This window comes from Gymnodraco acuticeps, unplaced genomic scaffold, assembly GCF_902827175.1.
Source record: "Gymnodraco acuticeps unplaced genomic scaffold, fGymAcu1.1, whole genome shotgun sequence".
Taxonomy (NCBI): Eukaryota; Metazoa; Chordata; class Actinopteri; order Perciformes; family Bathydraconidae; genus Gymnodraco; species Gymnodraco acuticeps.
The window spans coordinates 1926934-1944331 of record NW_022989894.1 but is presented as its reverse complement, the minus strand read 5'-3'; the positions used below and the strand labels follow the sequence as shown (position 1 = coordinate 1944331).

Below are 17398 nucleotides of genomic sequence, written 5' to 3'. Positions count from 1 at the left end.
GAGCGAGGAACAGGAGGACAATACCGGCGAGAATGAAGATATACTTCCAAAAAGAAAAGCAACATCTGCCATCTGGAACTATTTTGGATACAAAAAGGTTCTTCTCTTCTTCATTCACAGATGAACTCCCTTATTTGAGGGTAAGCAACATGCATTATCATGACATGTTAGATCATGACTTAAGGTATGATGAGTCAACCAGTTAAGATCCAGACGTCCGTGACTAAAATCCTTCATCCGGTTGAATATAGTTAAAAAAAAAACGCAATACTGTATATATCGCAGGGGGAAAAAATATCGCAATGTCAGTTTTTTTCAATATCGTGCAGCCCTAGTATGTGCATAATACTACTTTCATCAGGAGAAATAAGGCCTAACCCCCAGCAACCACCAGTCACACATGACACCATGAATGATCACACTTACCCACAGAAGATTGTCAACAATGGTGCGTGTCCTTATACATTTGCCGTGCTGTGCATGGATTCTAATTCTATGCGTATCCACAAACACATTATAGGCTTAGGTCCTCATAACTCACCATAACTGAGATGTGTAGCATATGCATGTGTTCATGTAGGGCATGAGCAGGCTCCCGAGCTGTTGGTTGTGTTGTCTGGGCGAGAAGCTCCGACTCAGTCATGGACACATGGAAGTACAGCGTCCCATTTTCCAACCACTGCTGCTTCCAGTGTACCTGAGAAATATCTTGTCCCGTACCGGACATCTCTGCAAAAGACAAGGAGAGAGGACATATAACACATAAGAGGTTATCATTTAAACTGTGTCTGGTAAAGTCAGTGTTCCTAACCTTATTGTGTGAAGATGCGTGGGAAAGAAAAACATCTAAATAGCCTTTGAGGAATAAACCAAAGTTCAAATGTGTTTGTTTGTTCTGCATTAGTATTCCAGTGCAGTGCTCTGTCTCAGCGCACATCAACACAGCACTGAGACTAGAAACTTTGAACTGTTGAATAGCTGGACAGATTTCCTAGTCATAATTGTGTGCATTTGAGCAGCTGGCTCTGGAATAATTACTGTCAAGCCACTGCATTGCTTAGCCGCTGTGATGAAATCTTTAGGATGACAACTCTCTCACCCATGGTATTAGACAGAGATTTCTGAATTCAAAATGCAGAAGCATCACAAATGTTTTCAGCGCTCACAATCAATGCAGAACTTCAGTTGAAGACACAATGAGTCACAGATGGGAAAGGCTTATCCCCGTTTATATCCATTTGTTTACACTTTTCTTTTTTTGTATGGCAAAACAGACAACACTTCTCCTAATGGGAAGACAATTAGTTTATTAAGCTTGATTGAAAACATATGTGCCAAGCTGTTGTATAAATGCTGTCTTACCATTCAATGTCCTCTGCTCATCTGCATAAACTGCCCTACATTATATGCATATACTAGGGATGCACGATAATTATCGGCCCGATAATTATCGGTCCGATATTAGGAATTATGACGTCATCCCGATAAACCCGATACCAGTATTAACAGCCCCGATAATATAAACTACATTTTTTGGGTAAAAAAAAAGAAAAAAATACTGCGGTGTGGGTGGATTGGGATGAGGGGCGCTTGTTTTTCACTCGGCTCCTCCCGTTTTGCCAGTACTGTGGTATTAGTGGTTTAGGAAGAGGGGAGTTCTTCACAAATCCAGCGCTCCCTAACTCATGCCTGGCTGTGACGTAAATGGTGTGCGGCCGTGAAGCCAGGACAGTAAACAAACATGTCGTCGGTGGTATGGGCGTTGGAGCTATGTGCAACTCAAGGCATATGCTCGAACCGGAGCTGCCTGGACGCTGCAATCATGTTGCGCACTATCCGTGCTGAGTGTGCTGACTTTTCGTACAATGTCCCACTGTCTGGCTTCCTGCATAAAGTCAAGTGCTCGGCGCAGTTGTGGCGAAATGTCGCTCCTCTGTTTTCATTTAAACAGCTCCTTATCCGTTAGCGCAGCTAGCTAGCACCAGATGCTAACAACAACAATGCACGTAAGGTCTCTCGCTCGCTCGGGCCACACATATACACACCCTCCCGGTCCTCCAGATGGCCAGTCGGTGCCTTTATATATACAGTCTATGGTCGGTGCCTGCCGGTGAGCGTGGAAGTGTGGTCTGCCACAAGCGGGCGGCAGGAGCGGGGCTGTCAGCATCAGCTTGTAGATGGTATTTTAAACTCGATGCGCTCTGAAACTACGGGGCGGCCAAGGAAAAAAAATACACATGCGTTAATCGCGTTAAAATAATTAGTGGCGTAAAATTGTTTTTATTATCGGTTATCGTATCGGTATCGGTCTTGAGAAGCAGGAAGTTATCGGTATCGGTATCGGTTTCAAAAACCAATATCGTGCATCCCTAGCATATACAAAACAATCAGCTCCAAGCCACTACTGGCATTAAACAACAAACATCAAAGGAATGCTAGAAAAGTTCAAAAGCACAGGAGAGAGGGAAACATGTGCAACCAAAAAAAAGAAAGACCCAATTGCATTTTATGGAGCAATGGGAAAAGGAGATGAAAAAGAGCGGATGGGGGTAGGGGATGGTAAGCAGTTATCTCGATATGGACCATGACACAAGAATTTAATGTTATCCAGTAGGAGTGGTTGTTCAGTAGAGGAGTACCGAGGAGCCTCAGGGAGCCTCAGATTGGGAGGCTTGATACAGTGTGTGTCATGTGGCTCGGTGACAAGGGCATAGACATCTGCTGACATCTCCTATCAGGAGAAGGTGTCGGCTGGTTATTAACCCGCTGACTCTGGGTCAGAGGATATGAACTGCGGGGTGCGGTTATGTGCACTCTGCTCAGTAGTGCCATGGGCCCTAAGGGGCAAGGAGAGAGCATGCAGAACAGACATACCCCGAGAAAATTACAGAATGGTAACAAAATATATAGACCCTATAAATCTCCATTAACAAGTAGACAGCATTATATATACTGAACAAAAATATAAACGCAACACTTTTGTTTTTGCTCCCATTTTTCATGAGATGAACTCAAAGATCTAAAACATTTTCTATATACACAAAATAACCATTTCTCTCAAATATTGTTCACAAATCTGAAAAAATCTGTGATAGTGAGCACTTCTCCTTTGCCGAGATAATCCATCCCACCTCACAGGTGTGGCATATCAAGATGCTGATTAGAGAGCATGATTATTGCACAGGTGTGCCTTAGGCTGGCCACAATAAAAGGCCACTCTGAAACGTGCAGTTTTGCTTTATTTGGGGGGTCTGGGGGGGTCAGAAAACCAGTCAGTATCTGGTGTGAGGGGTAGGATTAGGTTAGGTAGGTTAGGGTTAGGGTAATGTTGTGAATTGAGTGGCCTGTGTTCGTTATCCATAACATACGCCTGCCCATACCATAACCCCCACCACCACCATGGGCCACTCAATTCACAAAATTACCCTAACCATACCCCTCACACCAGATACTGACTGGATTTCTGACCCCCCCAGACCCCCCCCAATAAAGCAAAACTGCACGTTTCAGAGTGGCCTTTTATTGTGGCCAGCCTAAGGCACACCTGTGCAATTATCATGCTGTCTAATCAGCATCTTGATATGCCACACCTGTGAGGTGGGATGGATTATCTCGGCAAAGGAGAAGTGCTCACTATCACAGATTTTTTCAGATTTTTGAACAATATTTGAGAGAAATGGTTATTTTGTGTATATAGAAAATGTTTTAGATCTTTGAGTTCATCTCATGAAAAATGGGAGCAAAAACAAAAGTGTTGCGTTTATATTTTTGTTCAGTGTATATATATATGTATATATATATATATATATATATATATATATATATATATATATATTCATTGTAGAGCTGTAATTAACAATGTATAGTATGCTTTCCCTTATTGTTTTTACTTCTTGGATTTAATAATTAACTATTTGGTAGACATGTACAGCAACATGTCTAATCCATGGCATCTTCATATTGTTTTTAGAGACAATAAATCCCAACTTAAAACAGGAAGTAGGTTTTTCTCATAAATTAATGATAAGACTAATCAATAACCTACATTGTTTAAAAACATTTCTGACCTTCAACTCATTGATTACTCCAGCATTCTGACAATTTACACACCCTTTGAAAGTAGACTATATTATTCCTCTTGTATCCTAAGTGCTCTGAGGTGCTCTATACTTTTGCTGAATGCAGCTTATGATAAAATCTTGTATTGTGTGAAATTCCTAAATGCCATAACTGCTGGCTATTCAACTCATTATGTTTAATCTGTGGGCTGTAGACACACTGCTTGACCTTTCACCTTGACAGGAGATAAAGCTCTGTCTGCTGGGCCAACAGTGAGGTTACTCCCGCCATCTGTTACGGTTTTAAACAAGCTCCTGTCAAATTCACCTTGGAATGTTGCTCACATGCTAGTATGTGCATTTCAGAATGCTTTAAATAACTCTGATTGTACACAACGCTGACAATGTTTGATCCTAATTAAGAGGGATTTTCAGGTGGACAAATTAAAATCTAGTGTTGTACTAGAAGCAATCACATGCAGGATGGAAGGATAGTAATAGTTTCAAGGGCTGTAGCCTACCTTTGTGCTGTTGTTATGTAAATGAGAAAGCTCAGTAAGCATGCTATTTAAAGACAAAAGGAGTGTGTGTATGTGTGTGTGTGTAGGTGTATGTGTGTGTGTGTGTGTGTGTGTGTGTGTGTGTGTGTGTGTGTGTCCTTGTCTTTTGTGCTATGAGGCTTGTCATTGGGCACCTGGCCAGACGTTACTGGGATATAGGTGTATGGCCTCAAGGTCTGCTAGTAATTCATTAGGAGGAACATTATTAATGTGTATATGTGTGTGAGTGTGTACGTGCCTACTGTTTGTGTGTGACTGACGCGAGTATACGCTCGCAGCAAGGGTGTCAGCATTACAGTGTACTTAATAACTGTGTCCAAGGACGACTGAGGTATGCTATACTGAATGTTTTATAGAAAATAATATGCCAGTAACTGTAAGGATCTCACATTATCATGCTTTGGTTATACAGGGTGAAACAGCATATTTGAGAAACTCATGATTCATTTTACTTATGCCTAGTGAGCATTGTGGCCAGAACGCTACATTAAAAGAGAGATGAAATGCATTATACCATACTGATGGTTTTATATTGTTTGTATCATAACTAAAAATACAAAATTATTTACATTACCGGTGACAATTTTATCAAAGCATACACTAAATGCAGTGTACCAGTATAAAGGTTTCAAATACATTTCAGTTCATTTAATACCATGTGAACCTCAGCTTTAAATTGATTGTGTGTGCTAATCTCGGAGCAGTAGTAGGGCTGCTCAATTAATCGTATTTTAATCGCAATTACGATCAAAATCAAAAACAATTTGTATTGGTTTTTCAGTTGAATTATACTTAAAGTTCAGGGTAATCAACTGTTAAAAACATTATTATTTTTTTCAATAAATGGATGTTTTCAAATTAAAAGGATAATCGTTTTTAATAATCGTGATATCAATTATTGACCCAAATAATCGAGATTATTATTTTTGCCATAATTCGAGCAGCCCTAAGCAGTAGTAATTAAAAAACGTTTTCTCATTCATACATTCCATCTGCTGAAATGCAATAGCGAACCTTTAACCTAACACCTACCAATTTTAAAAACAAAAAAGGGCAAATATTCTAACTATTAATTGGTAGATCTCATATTATATATATATTTTTTATTTTTAACGAAACATGTTTAAGAACAGTCTGAAGCCCACCACCAACCCACTTTAAACTGTAGAGCAATGAACAACCAGAAACATAATCCTTCATAATGCCTATGGCTAATAAACACAGCATGTTATTCCTTAAGTGGCTGAATATTGACTGATTTACAAGGTAAAATGCTTTTAATATCGCATTGGCTTTTTTAATGAAGGAATTGAACACAGTTAAAACTAAAGGTCTTAAGCTTCATTTTGATTGTGGTGGTTTGAAAGCAGTCCAGCTGTGAGGTCAGCTCAGAGCGCACTGCCTGCTGTGCACAGACTCGGTGGGGGATTATAGCCCATGTGTCCATCTGTAATAAATGAAATGACTAGTTAGTGAATTTAGTGTCCTCTAACGCAAACAAAATCAGAATCATTAACGTGAGGCCTTCCCCAATGATAGGAATCTCTTTAAAGAAATAACTGACGTACAGACAATTATGGTTTTCTTTCGTCCCGAATAATAATGAGCAACTTCGGCTATAGAAATATATGATTCCATTGCAAATATGTGTACTTTCTGTGTTCATATATTTGGGATTTGGACACATCACAAGTTACCTGACAAGTTCAAGATAAAATTAAAGAAATAAAGCAGGGAAAAATTAGTATGTGAAACTTTGATAGGTTGCTTTATTACTTTCAGAAAATGTACAGTCAGCAGAGAGATATTGAAAGCTTGGACAAATCCTTGATAAAGCCTTCTTACTCTTCACTAAGGAGTCTCTGTAGGTACTTAAGGCACAAGTAAAATCCTTTGAATACTCAATGTCAGCAGAACTCTTACTAAAAGAACAGGTGATTATAAGCTTTGTTCCTTTTCTTTCATGAGACTGTCCTTAAGGATCTTGCCCATTTCTAAATCTTTCCAAGGTTTGTCTCAGTTCTGCGTTTAAATGGCACAGTAGTTTTTACATTCTTAAAAGTTGCCTTGAGCAGGACTGATTTACACTTAAGGCAGTCTGTTGGATTTGGTATCTGATGAGATGATGTTGCCCCATTCTGTGTCAGAATATGGAGGCACCACACAGTGGAGACAACTATTGCAAAAACACAACATACTTTTTACCCATGACATACCGTATGGGTCAATACATGATTTAATCTGGTAAATGTAATAAGTTCAAGAGGAAAATCAGGGGTAGCGCACATCTGTTACAGGTAAATCAATGTTGGATTCAAATCAAGTCTACCACCTATTAAACCTGAATTACAAAGTTAACAGATGTTAGTGGCACAATGAATGAAAACAAAACTAACCCAATTACCATTGATCATACAGCCAGACAAACTGCTGTACTGTCTACTAAACCCAGAATGCACTTTGACTAAGTAAGATTGCCTTCTTTTGTACAGATATCCATCATTACTTCAGTGTACAGCGTATCTTAGTGGTAGTACTTTCATTTTGCAGACATCAGCTGGTGAGAGCTAGCAAGCTTGAACAACACACAGTACTGTCCAGTATCAAAGAGATGACAAATTAGCAACAAGCCCAAGCAATATATCTCAGGAGTTGGTGGGGTCCAATGCATAGCTAAGGAGTGTTACGGAAATCTTAGACCTAGTCAATACTGTGGAGATATACAATTAGAATGATCAATCAATAAACCAGTGAAACAAACAGAGTTGTCTTTCTGGTTCTTTATTCGAAGACACAGGTCTCACAGAGTACAGAGTATTCTGGAAGAGTGCGCCCAGAGTAAAAGATGCATACAGGTTATATAGGATCTTGACAGTTCAACAACATTTTGTCACCTGTCAAGGAGGGGCCCTGGCAGGAGAAATAAGCTTTCCAGAGGAACATAAACTGTCAATAGAAGCCGTAGTACTGTAAAAAGCACGACCAATCATTTCAGTCGGCCCGGCTAAAATAACTGGATGGCCTACCTGCCTGTCAGCCTTCCATCGGGGCACAAACTTATCTCGTGCCCTCATTGGTCATGTGCGCGTTCGTGTGTGTTGGAGGAGGGGCTCTGTAAGGAAGTGGCAGATTTTTTCCGACTGTGTATTTTCAAATTCTAGCGCACTCGAGCTGGTTTCTCCAAAATGACCTACCCCACCTTTAATGTTATTATGTAACTGCTGGCAATAAAGTTAATCTACTGTTTTTAAAAATGCATCATCGCTGCCATTTGTGCCAACCTGGGGGGAAATGTATGTCAACTGATGTTCTCAGAAATTAAAAGAGCAAACAGCAGTGGCAGATTGTGTTTTTCCTCCATCGATCACAGAGGGCAGTAAGGTGATTTTACAAAGACAGTGTTGCAGTGTAAAAACCAAACTAGAGTTAATATGTTATCATACATATTATATTATCATTATTATTATATTATATTATTATTATGATATATTATATATCATACATTGATGATAGAAAGCTGGGTCGGACCCTTAAACTGAATTTACACTTTCCTCTTCCAACATTTGAATAACTAGCTAGGGATTAGTAGATCATCATGCCGAAAAAGCCGGGAAGAGGCTGGTAATGATGCCATCAAGAGACAAATCCTGGAGCTGCTCCACGGATCATAAAAAACAGAAACATTCTTAACACTATTACGGTACCCACAGTGATTTTATTAAGAAAAAAGGGGCATATTCTCAGAATCCCAGCTGGAACTCATTTCAAAAGAATGTCTCACAAATTCTATGAGCCCACAGAGGAAGAATCTACTTCAGCATCAATGGACCATCACACAGACGCATTACCTGAATACATCTTCCATTCAATCCTCATCCACTATTATTTCCAGCTGGGGAGATGGTAGTCTTTTAGCAGATATTCGTACAACTCTGACCATTTTTTTTAAACAATACATTATACATCATCCCTTTCAATTACAAGTTGTGCTTTGATAATGATAATTACTGGCAAGGTTGCACTGCTTCAGAGAGAGAACAGAGATGGGTTCAAAACAGTACAAATTCCCGCATTGAAATATATTGTTTTAGAGCTGAAAAAGCATATGCATGCACTACAACGTACAGGCAGTCGTCTTCCCACCCACACATCAACCCTGTTCCGAAAAGGTTGTCTCTCATCAGTTTAAAAGGTGATCATAGCAGTGTACTGATTGTGCAAGCCTGACAGCTCCATGACAGTTTGTCAGTGCGACAACAAGCCCGTGTCATCAACTGTTACTGTGATGAAAGCTAGCACCCTACAGGCACTTTCCTGCCTGTCATTACATATGTGGCATAACACGTTTCCTCTCCAAATGACTGCACACAGCATGTCATTGCTCAGGCTGCCTATGGTATAGGTGGCAGATGAATATTCAATAATTCATGTGAGCAAATAAGAAGGAATTCATTGGTTTCAAAAGTCTAGGCCCAAAAAAAGATAGCAAGGACCGAAAGGAAGAAGTGAGAGTGTGAAAGAGAGAGACATGTCTGCATGGATAAAGAGGGGAAGGGAATTTACAGTATCAGTCTGACACTCAGCAAAAGTGTTCAATAATATTAGCAGACTTCCAAGACTCTCAATTTCTGCCTCAAGATGTTTGGCAATGGCATATTCTAAACCTAAGATTCCCACTACTGTAGGATGATGACAGGAAGCGTTCACTAGCAGCAAAACAAACGGGTTGAAATAAATGCACCCCTGATTAGCAACTAAATGGACTTGATGTCATATCCTCCCATTCCCAGAATGCTAACTGTGCCATTACCATGACCTGATGGGAGCTGTGAAATATTTAGGCAAACAGCATGAGCTACACAAGGCTATCAGGGTTCCTCTTTGCAGTTGAACATCTATGCAAGTAAATGCCACCCTAATGTCTCATTAGAAGCACTAATGAAATAGCTGGCATTCACATAAAGTTCAATGGAAATTAACATAATAAAAAATGCATCAGTACTTTTGTTTTTCCTTTCGCAGGAAATGTAAAAAGACCTGACACACATTGGGATACCACATGTGTTTCAGTTGAAATGATTGGTAGAGCAATAATATAAAATACATTGGTTCACGTTGTGTTCTCATTGTCTATGAGCCATATGTACATTTTGAAAAGAAAGGTAGACTAACGATATCAGGCAATGTTAGCTTAATGATTTGATGTGCATTAAAAGTCAAATGAAAATGTTTCTACAAAGCACAATTGAACTCAGTGAAGACAGTCAAACATTCAACAACAATACATCTCAAGAAAATATAATCCGTAAATTGAAGGTTTTTGGCGTGCTATGAGTCCATTGGTCATACATTAGCCAAATCTAGGACATAATTAATATGACAGGGGAATGAAAACTGCATTCTTAAATTATAAAAATGTTCAGATGAGACCTTCTTACATTGCACAACATTATTGTGTGATTACATTTAGCTTGTCGACCCACATGTTGGTGCAGATTGAGGTATTTGGGAAACTTTTAATCAACAAGAGCAACACAAAATCATGTTATCTCTCCATGGTTATTTCCATTGTGGACCTAGAACAAAATATACTGAATATTTAAACAATTATAATTTATGTGAGGCACCACTCGAGGTCTTCCCTTTCATTGCAAACACACAATAACAGCAGTTAATCCACTGTTCCATTTTCACGACAAAATGATATCATTAAACCCAATGGCTGTCCAGAAATGCAATCAAAATGATAAAACTGTGGTAGGCAACGGTTCGGAAAAAGTTTGGGTAAATAAAAAATGGATTTGAAGCTTGATAAGAGTTCTAATTAAATTCTAACGTACATGACAGAGTGATTGTTTTAATTCATCGTTCAGTTTGTGAAAGTAACAAACAAGCAAAGAAAATAAAGGAAAGCTCTTAGTACTCTTCTCCTCCACCAATACAGAACTGTACCCTGCTGTCTCTATACTCCCTAGCTTAATCAGCACTGTGGGATCCAATTCTGTTGACTCAACACCTGTTCCTCTTGACCCGTTTTCCACCTCACTTCCTATATTTTCCCTCTGCAGAGGCCACTTTAAACACTTTTTAAAGCTGACAATTCCCAGGATGAAACGTATTAGTAGCGGTCACGCACCACTGATACTCTTACAGCTACTAACTAGAACAGATCATGACAGAGTTGCATTTCTTCAAAAATATTGTTATTACATTTGTCTGTGATGATTAAATTAGTTTCATATAATGGCTTCATGAGCCGGCTATCTAAAGGTGTCTTATTTAATCACTGACAGACATTCCTATAAGTAATGACACTGGCTATAAAGGGCAATTCCAAATGTGTAAGAGTGTTCCTCAGTAAACAGTTATAGTATGTGGCAAACAAAACTAAAAACATTGGTTAATATCAGTAGAGAAGCAGGAATGTTGCTGGATTTGAGACAGATGCACCAACTTTGTCCTTGAACATTATTGGGGTCCTCTGAAGGACCCCCTGTTAACTGCCCGTGCCACTCAGGTCTTATCGCTGAAGTCCACACCCTCGCTAACTCCGACTGTGCTCAATCACAGCGGCAGCTTTTTGGACTTCGTACTGACCACCTCCTACAGAAAACCAATCATATTTTCAGAGACACTGCCAGTGAGCCTCCCAGCATGAAGGAGAAGGTGACTTTTGACTTCAGAAAACACAACCAAGGTGTGGTAGTAACTGTATTCGGTAGCCATAGTGAGTGTCTTGAAGAAAGAAAACATTTTCCCTCCAATAAACATTCCAGGAGTGAAGTCAAAGTCACGGTCACATCATGCAACTTTTTTTCTGTGAGAGCAGGAAAAAAAACATTTATCTATAAAAAAAATGTATCATAAACCCTTCAGGAATATTGCTAAACACCATCCTACATATGTTCCAATAACAAAGACAAGTGCACAGTAAGCAATATATTATAGAACAGTATTTGTTTTATAGTGGGACAAGCAGACCTCTGGGAACCTGTTGTGACAGTGTAAATAGAATAAACAAATAGCTGCTTGCCACAGTGGGACCTGGATTATCTCTCATTAGCATTGAATACATTCTGTCGCATGTGTTATAGTTTGTGTGTGTGTCGGTGTGTGTGCGTAAATGTGTGTGTGTGAGAGAGTACAACTGCATATGTACTGTATGCTTGTGTGAATCCTAGCATTCTTTGCTCAAGGTCACCTCAACTTTAAATAATTCAAACTGATATTGTAGATTTAAATGTGCAATAAAATCACAATATGTTTTTAGTTTTCCCCATGAAAATAAGCTCCATTAACCACATGAAAAGCTTTATGTTTGTCTGCATCTGTAAATGCTGTGTCCCTTGCGCTCTTTAGGATTAGTGAGGCAGAGTGCCAACAAATAAAATCAGGAGCCCTCCTACTCCTAATGTATTTAAAGTGACACATTAACAGGATAAACAGTCCCCTTATCTGCTGAGTGCACAGGCATCTTCTAAAACACTACAATCCTATTAACAAGACCTATTCTGATGTCACATCTCTCTACTACTATAATGTAAGGCTTGTCCATCGTTGGGGGTCGTCTGCCAGTGCCAAAGTGGCATGCTCGGATGTAATAGTACACACATTAAGTTGTTCTAATCCTTTGTTTAAGACTCCTCAATTGACACCTTGGTCAAAAAAATAAAAGGTAGAATGCATTGACAACATTAATGCAAGCCCATGTGCCAAGGTAGTTCAAAAATAAATAATGCAAACATGTATATATGGCTACCAACAAGCAATTTGTATGCTCTCTAAACATGGAATGTGACATTGCATTTGTGCTGAATGAGGTTGTCTTCTTGTTTAAAATAGCTACCATGCAATTTTTGTGTTTAACAATTGTACTGTTTTTCCAGTCCCAAATACTACAGTGTGAATGCTCACATTGTACTAGATATTCTGTTAGTTTAGACAGACTTTTAGTGGAGCATTCAACCATATTGCACATTGACCGTAGCCTTACGTTGATACAGGTTTTGGCTTAATATTTGCACTAGGCAGAAGGTACGCTTAATGTGCTCTACCCTCTTGGTCATACTGATCTCAGTTGCTAGGCGGTTTGTGTCATGGCCTTGCATAGGTTGTGGTTCCAAGGCCAATAGGACCAAGGAGAATTGAAAAAAGTTTGGGGGATGCTGCACAGGCATGTTGGAAATCACATCCATTTCAAGTGATACCAGTTATTCACTGATCGGACAGGAACTTTGAGAGCTTGGAGATTCCATGATGGAAGAGCCATACGTTAACCTTTCAGCAGAGTCTGCAGATGTCAGCAAGCCCATTCAGGGTCTTGGCCCAAGCCAACAGATCATGCTGTACCCCTCAGGCTGTTCTTTTCCCCCTTAATGCATTGTGTCATAGTACTGGCACTGAACAATCTAAAAGGGAAATCAGTCTGTGACTATTTTCTGCTTAACGGGAATTGATCTAGCTTGACATGATTAGCTTGACGGCTCGCCAGCTGCTTGCAGGATCCATCTCCTGCCTGGCACAGACTCAGAGGAGATATACATGAAGGTCTTAATCAGACTCACCCAGGAAGTGAATCATATGGCTCTAAAGCATGGACCAACATGGTCACTATAATAGTGCATTATTTCATGACTTTATGTCAAGCTTGTGGCAAAGCAAAGTGAAAGTGCTGGCTAAGAAGATATCATTAAAGATCTAATATTATCAATAAACTCAAATCGGTACCCCGAAATGCGTAAAATGTTTTTATTGAAACACTATTGCCTTTGTTCAGAACATATTCACCAGAGGGCAATCTTCTGTTATGCAAGATGTAAATACAGCATATTTCCTATTCAATGAGTGTTCCTCTGACAAAATAGCACCAACTGAAAGCGGGTGGGACTGGGCTATAATTATATTTATGAGAGGAGTAAATAAACCGAGCTACTTCATGGATGTGTATGCCTTTAGATCTCTTTGTTCTGTACTACTGTATATCATTTATAGTTAACAACAGTTAACATTCCACTTACTAGTCTGAACAATTAATAATATATAGCAGAGTATCATATTTAGCTTTAAGACATCACAGTAGATGTTTTATCAATATTTTTTTTATATTTAGAGCTTCCCAGCTTCCATTCAACAACCATAAAAAACAATGTTTAAACAATAATAGATTACTATGGCCCTGCACAGCACCTACTCTCTGAGCATGTCTTGCAATACAGCCACTTCTGTGCAATTTGTCATGGGCATGTTTCATAAATATCTGCCAGAACTTTTAGGATGGAGTAGTCATCGTTGGCAGTCTCCATTCCACATCTTAGCAGTCTTTATTCATTTATATTCTCAGGGGCTTCTTTATATTCCTAAAGGTTTCAGGTCTTGCTCCTATTCAGTCTTTCTTGTTACAGTCTTTCTCGTTTGGTTCTGCATTTTGTTGAGGCATCAAAAGGCTAACGTTGACTTGTCCATAACATATTATCCTTGGATCTTTACCATTTGGTCATCCCTCTTTCATTGATACATAGGATAGTTTAAGGCCAGCAAAACACAGGAGAAAATAAGGAAACTGGCAGGATTCAGTATTTGGCCGATGCTGCCTACATATGGTTCCAGAAAGACTTAACCACTGGATTTAGCTGGGCACACAATAGGTCCAACACTGGCATCGACTTTTTCCATTTTCCATTTTCCAAGCTCTTGAAAGAGAAGCAATCTCCCCCAAATAGGAAATATGTGGGCAATAAAACCTGGTCTAAATAGAAATAGGAACTGACAATCAAATCATATCTACAACTTTTTATTTCATTTTAAAAGGGTCATGGCCCAGTGCCATGAAATGGAGCTGCTCCTCTCAATTTAAAAAGAACGGTTGCCTTCCTTTGTTCAACACTCATCCATGTCATGGAAAGACATTTAAGAGTTTGTTCTTAGCTTCTAAAACTGTTCAACCTGAATGCTGACATTTATTAAAAGCTTACAATTCATACACTAATTAAAATCAGTTGAAGACACTATTGGCATAATCAAGCTCTATTGGCAAATGTAAGTCTTATGTTCCCCTGTCCTACTCTTTATTTCATTCCTTACTCATGAATATCTCTTCTTCTGTGAATGCAGGTTTACGTGGTATAGCAAGACATTCATAGCCCTGCGATAAATTATCCACTATAAATAATGAACCTTTGCCGATTTTTAAGAGTTAATTAATTTCCTGTGGGCATGGCTGTGTCTATCCTGATTAATGATGGTAATGCCATTGGCATGCTGAGTTGGGTCCCCTGTCACTGAAGATAAATCAGTGGTGCACTGTAAGGCGTCATGCCCCAGCTGTGTCCAACATGTTCACTTTAACTGGCTTCCTGACCTACGACACAATAAGGGGGTGACTCTGGATGTACCTGATCATAAGTCAAGTACTTTGTTACTTATGAGACGGGGACAGAGAAAGTGATAAATGTTCATGGTGGATTCATATTTCTCAGGATGCAGGGTTATTTGAAGATATTATTGGTTTCTAGCTTGAATGAGGAGAAAAGCAGTTAGAACATTAAAAGGCAGTTGACAAGGAAATAGATTGGAATCAAATAACTGAATTCAAAACAGAGTACTTCACAGCCACATGTTTCAATCAACTGCTTGGCCATTGAGGCAGAGTATGTGTTACACAGATATCCACTGGTTGGCACAAAACTGAACCCATTTTCTTCATTGTAGTATATTCATCAATTAATAAGCTGTTTTTAAAATGGAAAGGACCTAAACATATACAATTCACAGAGGCTGAAGCTTACATAGTTCAGAAGGAATCAACCCTGTATGAATATGTCAAAGTGCCACAGGAAATACATAATCATACAACCATCAGCCTTGATTCAGGCCTCAGGAACATTTGAATAGACTGAACTAAAAACCATCAGATTTATCAGCTGTACTTTTTGCTAATATTTAAATATCAGCATACTTAAATGCTAAACTAATTTGGTAAAAATCTAAAAAGTATACATAGACATGGTGTCATAGCGACCATGTTGGCATGATGGTCTTACCACTAGGCCACATTTTTAAATCAAGAACTGGAACAAAGTTATGGCATTGTTTGTCTTTAACACTTGGTTAATTAATATATTAAACAAATTAGAATTTGATACAATACAATGACAAATCTGAAACCCTCAAAAGTAATTAACAATATCACTATATGAAGATGTAAACATTAAAAAGGGATCGATAAATTAAATATTAATATAACGTAATACAGAATGAATGAATCCATGAGAAATGATCCCAATGTAAATGGTTTGCAACCATTCATAATGTCCTAAACATTCCAACTCCTTGTGAAATAAATACAAAACTTTCATAATCTAATCCCGTTCAATTCCTCTTTTGTTTTTCCTTATTTTCTAGACAAATAATAAGTGCGGAATCAGTCAACTCGGCATGCTATACTTTATTAGCTAAGAGGCTTATCATCAATATGAACCCAGTCACAATATCACTCAGTATTGTATAAGCTTGCAGCTGTGGATACTGACGAAATGAGACATTGCAAATTAAAGTAAAAGAAGATTAAGAAAAGCTACAGAGGACCATAGAGACTCATGGGACATGGTTGATTCAAAGTGACAGAAAAATCATGAAAAGTTCATGCAACAAGTACAGTGAAAAATGGTCAACTTAACAGTCTGTGTCACTATGAATATTCAGCCTGACATCTGTTTTGGGAGAGGAACTGGGGAACAAATGATCCGTTACAAAATTAACTGCAGGCATTGAATACATTATTATACATGTCACATGCCATCCACTTTCATAATATCCAACTGTTTAGAATTGGTATTGTATGGAACGATTAATTCATATCTATTCATTCAGCTCTCTTTTTGAGCCAATGAAAGGTAAAGTTTCACATCTTATAGAAAATTGACGTCATCTCCTCTTTTATTCCCTTGTATGCCGCAGAAAACACTCACATCACTTGTTGTATTGATCATTATAGTGATTGAGCCTCTTGAAAAAAACGGTTATTTTAATAGCCCAATAATCACAAAAAGACTGCAGTTACTTATGTTTCTTCTTTTTGAAAACTGTTGTTAAAAGATGAGTGTACTGCAACGAGAAAGAAAGGTAACAGTAAAGTATGGCTTTGGCTTACCCAAATTAGGTTTGCAATTTTGTCACCGTTTTAATGTGTGGGAACATACATTTCATATCCTGCTTTTCTGTCCACCTTTCTAAACAGAGCCTACTTTTGGGGTTAACAATTTACCGACAGGTTATTGACCCACACTGGCATGGACAGGGCGCATAAGACAGAACATTTTGGAAACTAGCTCCATTTACAAGAAAGGGCAAAAGTGCTCGACTAAGATAATTAGGCATTTAAAAAGAAAAACTTTGCTGACACTAACAGACATGCTTGCAGACCGTTTGGATATACATTTCAAATGAAATGTGCTGACTCAAAAGAACGTGTTGCCCTGGAAAATGGAGCATTAGACAAAGGACTCAGAGAGTAGTAGTGTGAAGGCAATTCAACATTGAATGAGGATGAAGGAATGCCTTTCTGAAAAGGGTAGCTAAGGATATCTGTCAGATATTCTCCATGAGTTCTTAGAATTATATGCGTATACAGTAAATGTGCTGCTATAATTGAGAGTCGTGCATACTAATCACACTGGCATTATGGCATGCCAATATACATCAAGGTGGGAACAAGAGTGGCAATGAGTCCTGTCCTGTCCGGGGTTCCCAGCAAAACCCTGGATAGGCTCCAATACGTCCAGA

At 38.8% G+C, this 17398-nt stretch overlaps 1 protein-coding gene across 1 annotated transcript in view; it reads right to left on the bottom strand.

The window, feature by feature from the left end:
- Positions 1 to 17398, bottom strand: part of LOC117538710 (astrotactin-2-like) — a 347089-nt gene that overhangs the window by 290160 nt on the left and 39531 nt on the right. Inside the window, exon 2 of the mRNA XM_034204612.1 lies at positions 542 to 729. Within this exon, the coding sequence (XP_034060503.1) occupies positions 542 to 729 (188 nt within the window). The remainder of the gene's footprint in view (positions 1 to 541; positions 730 to 17398) is intronic.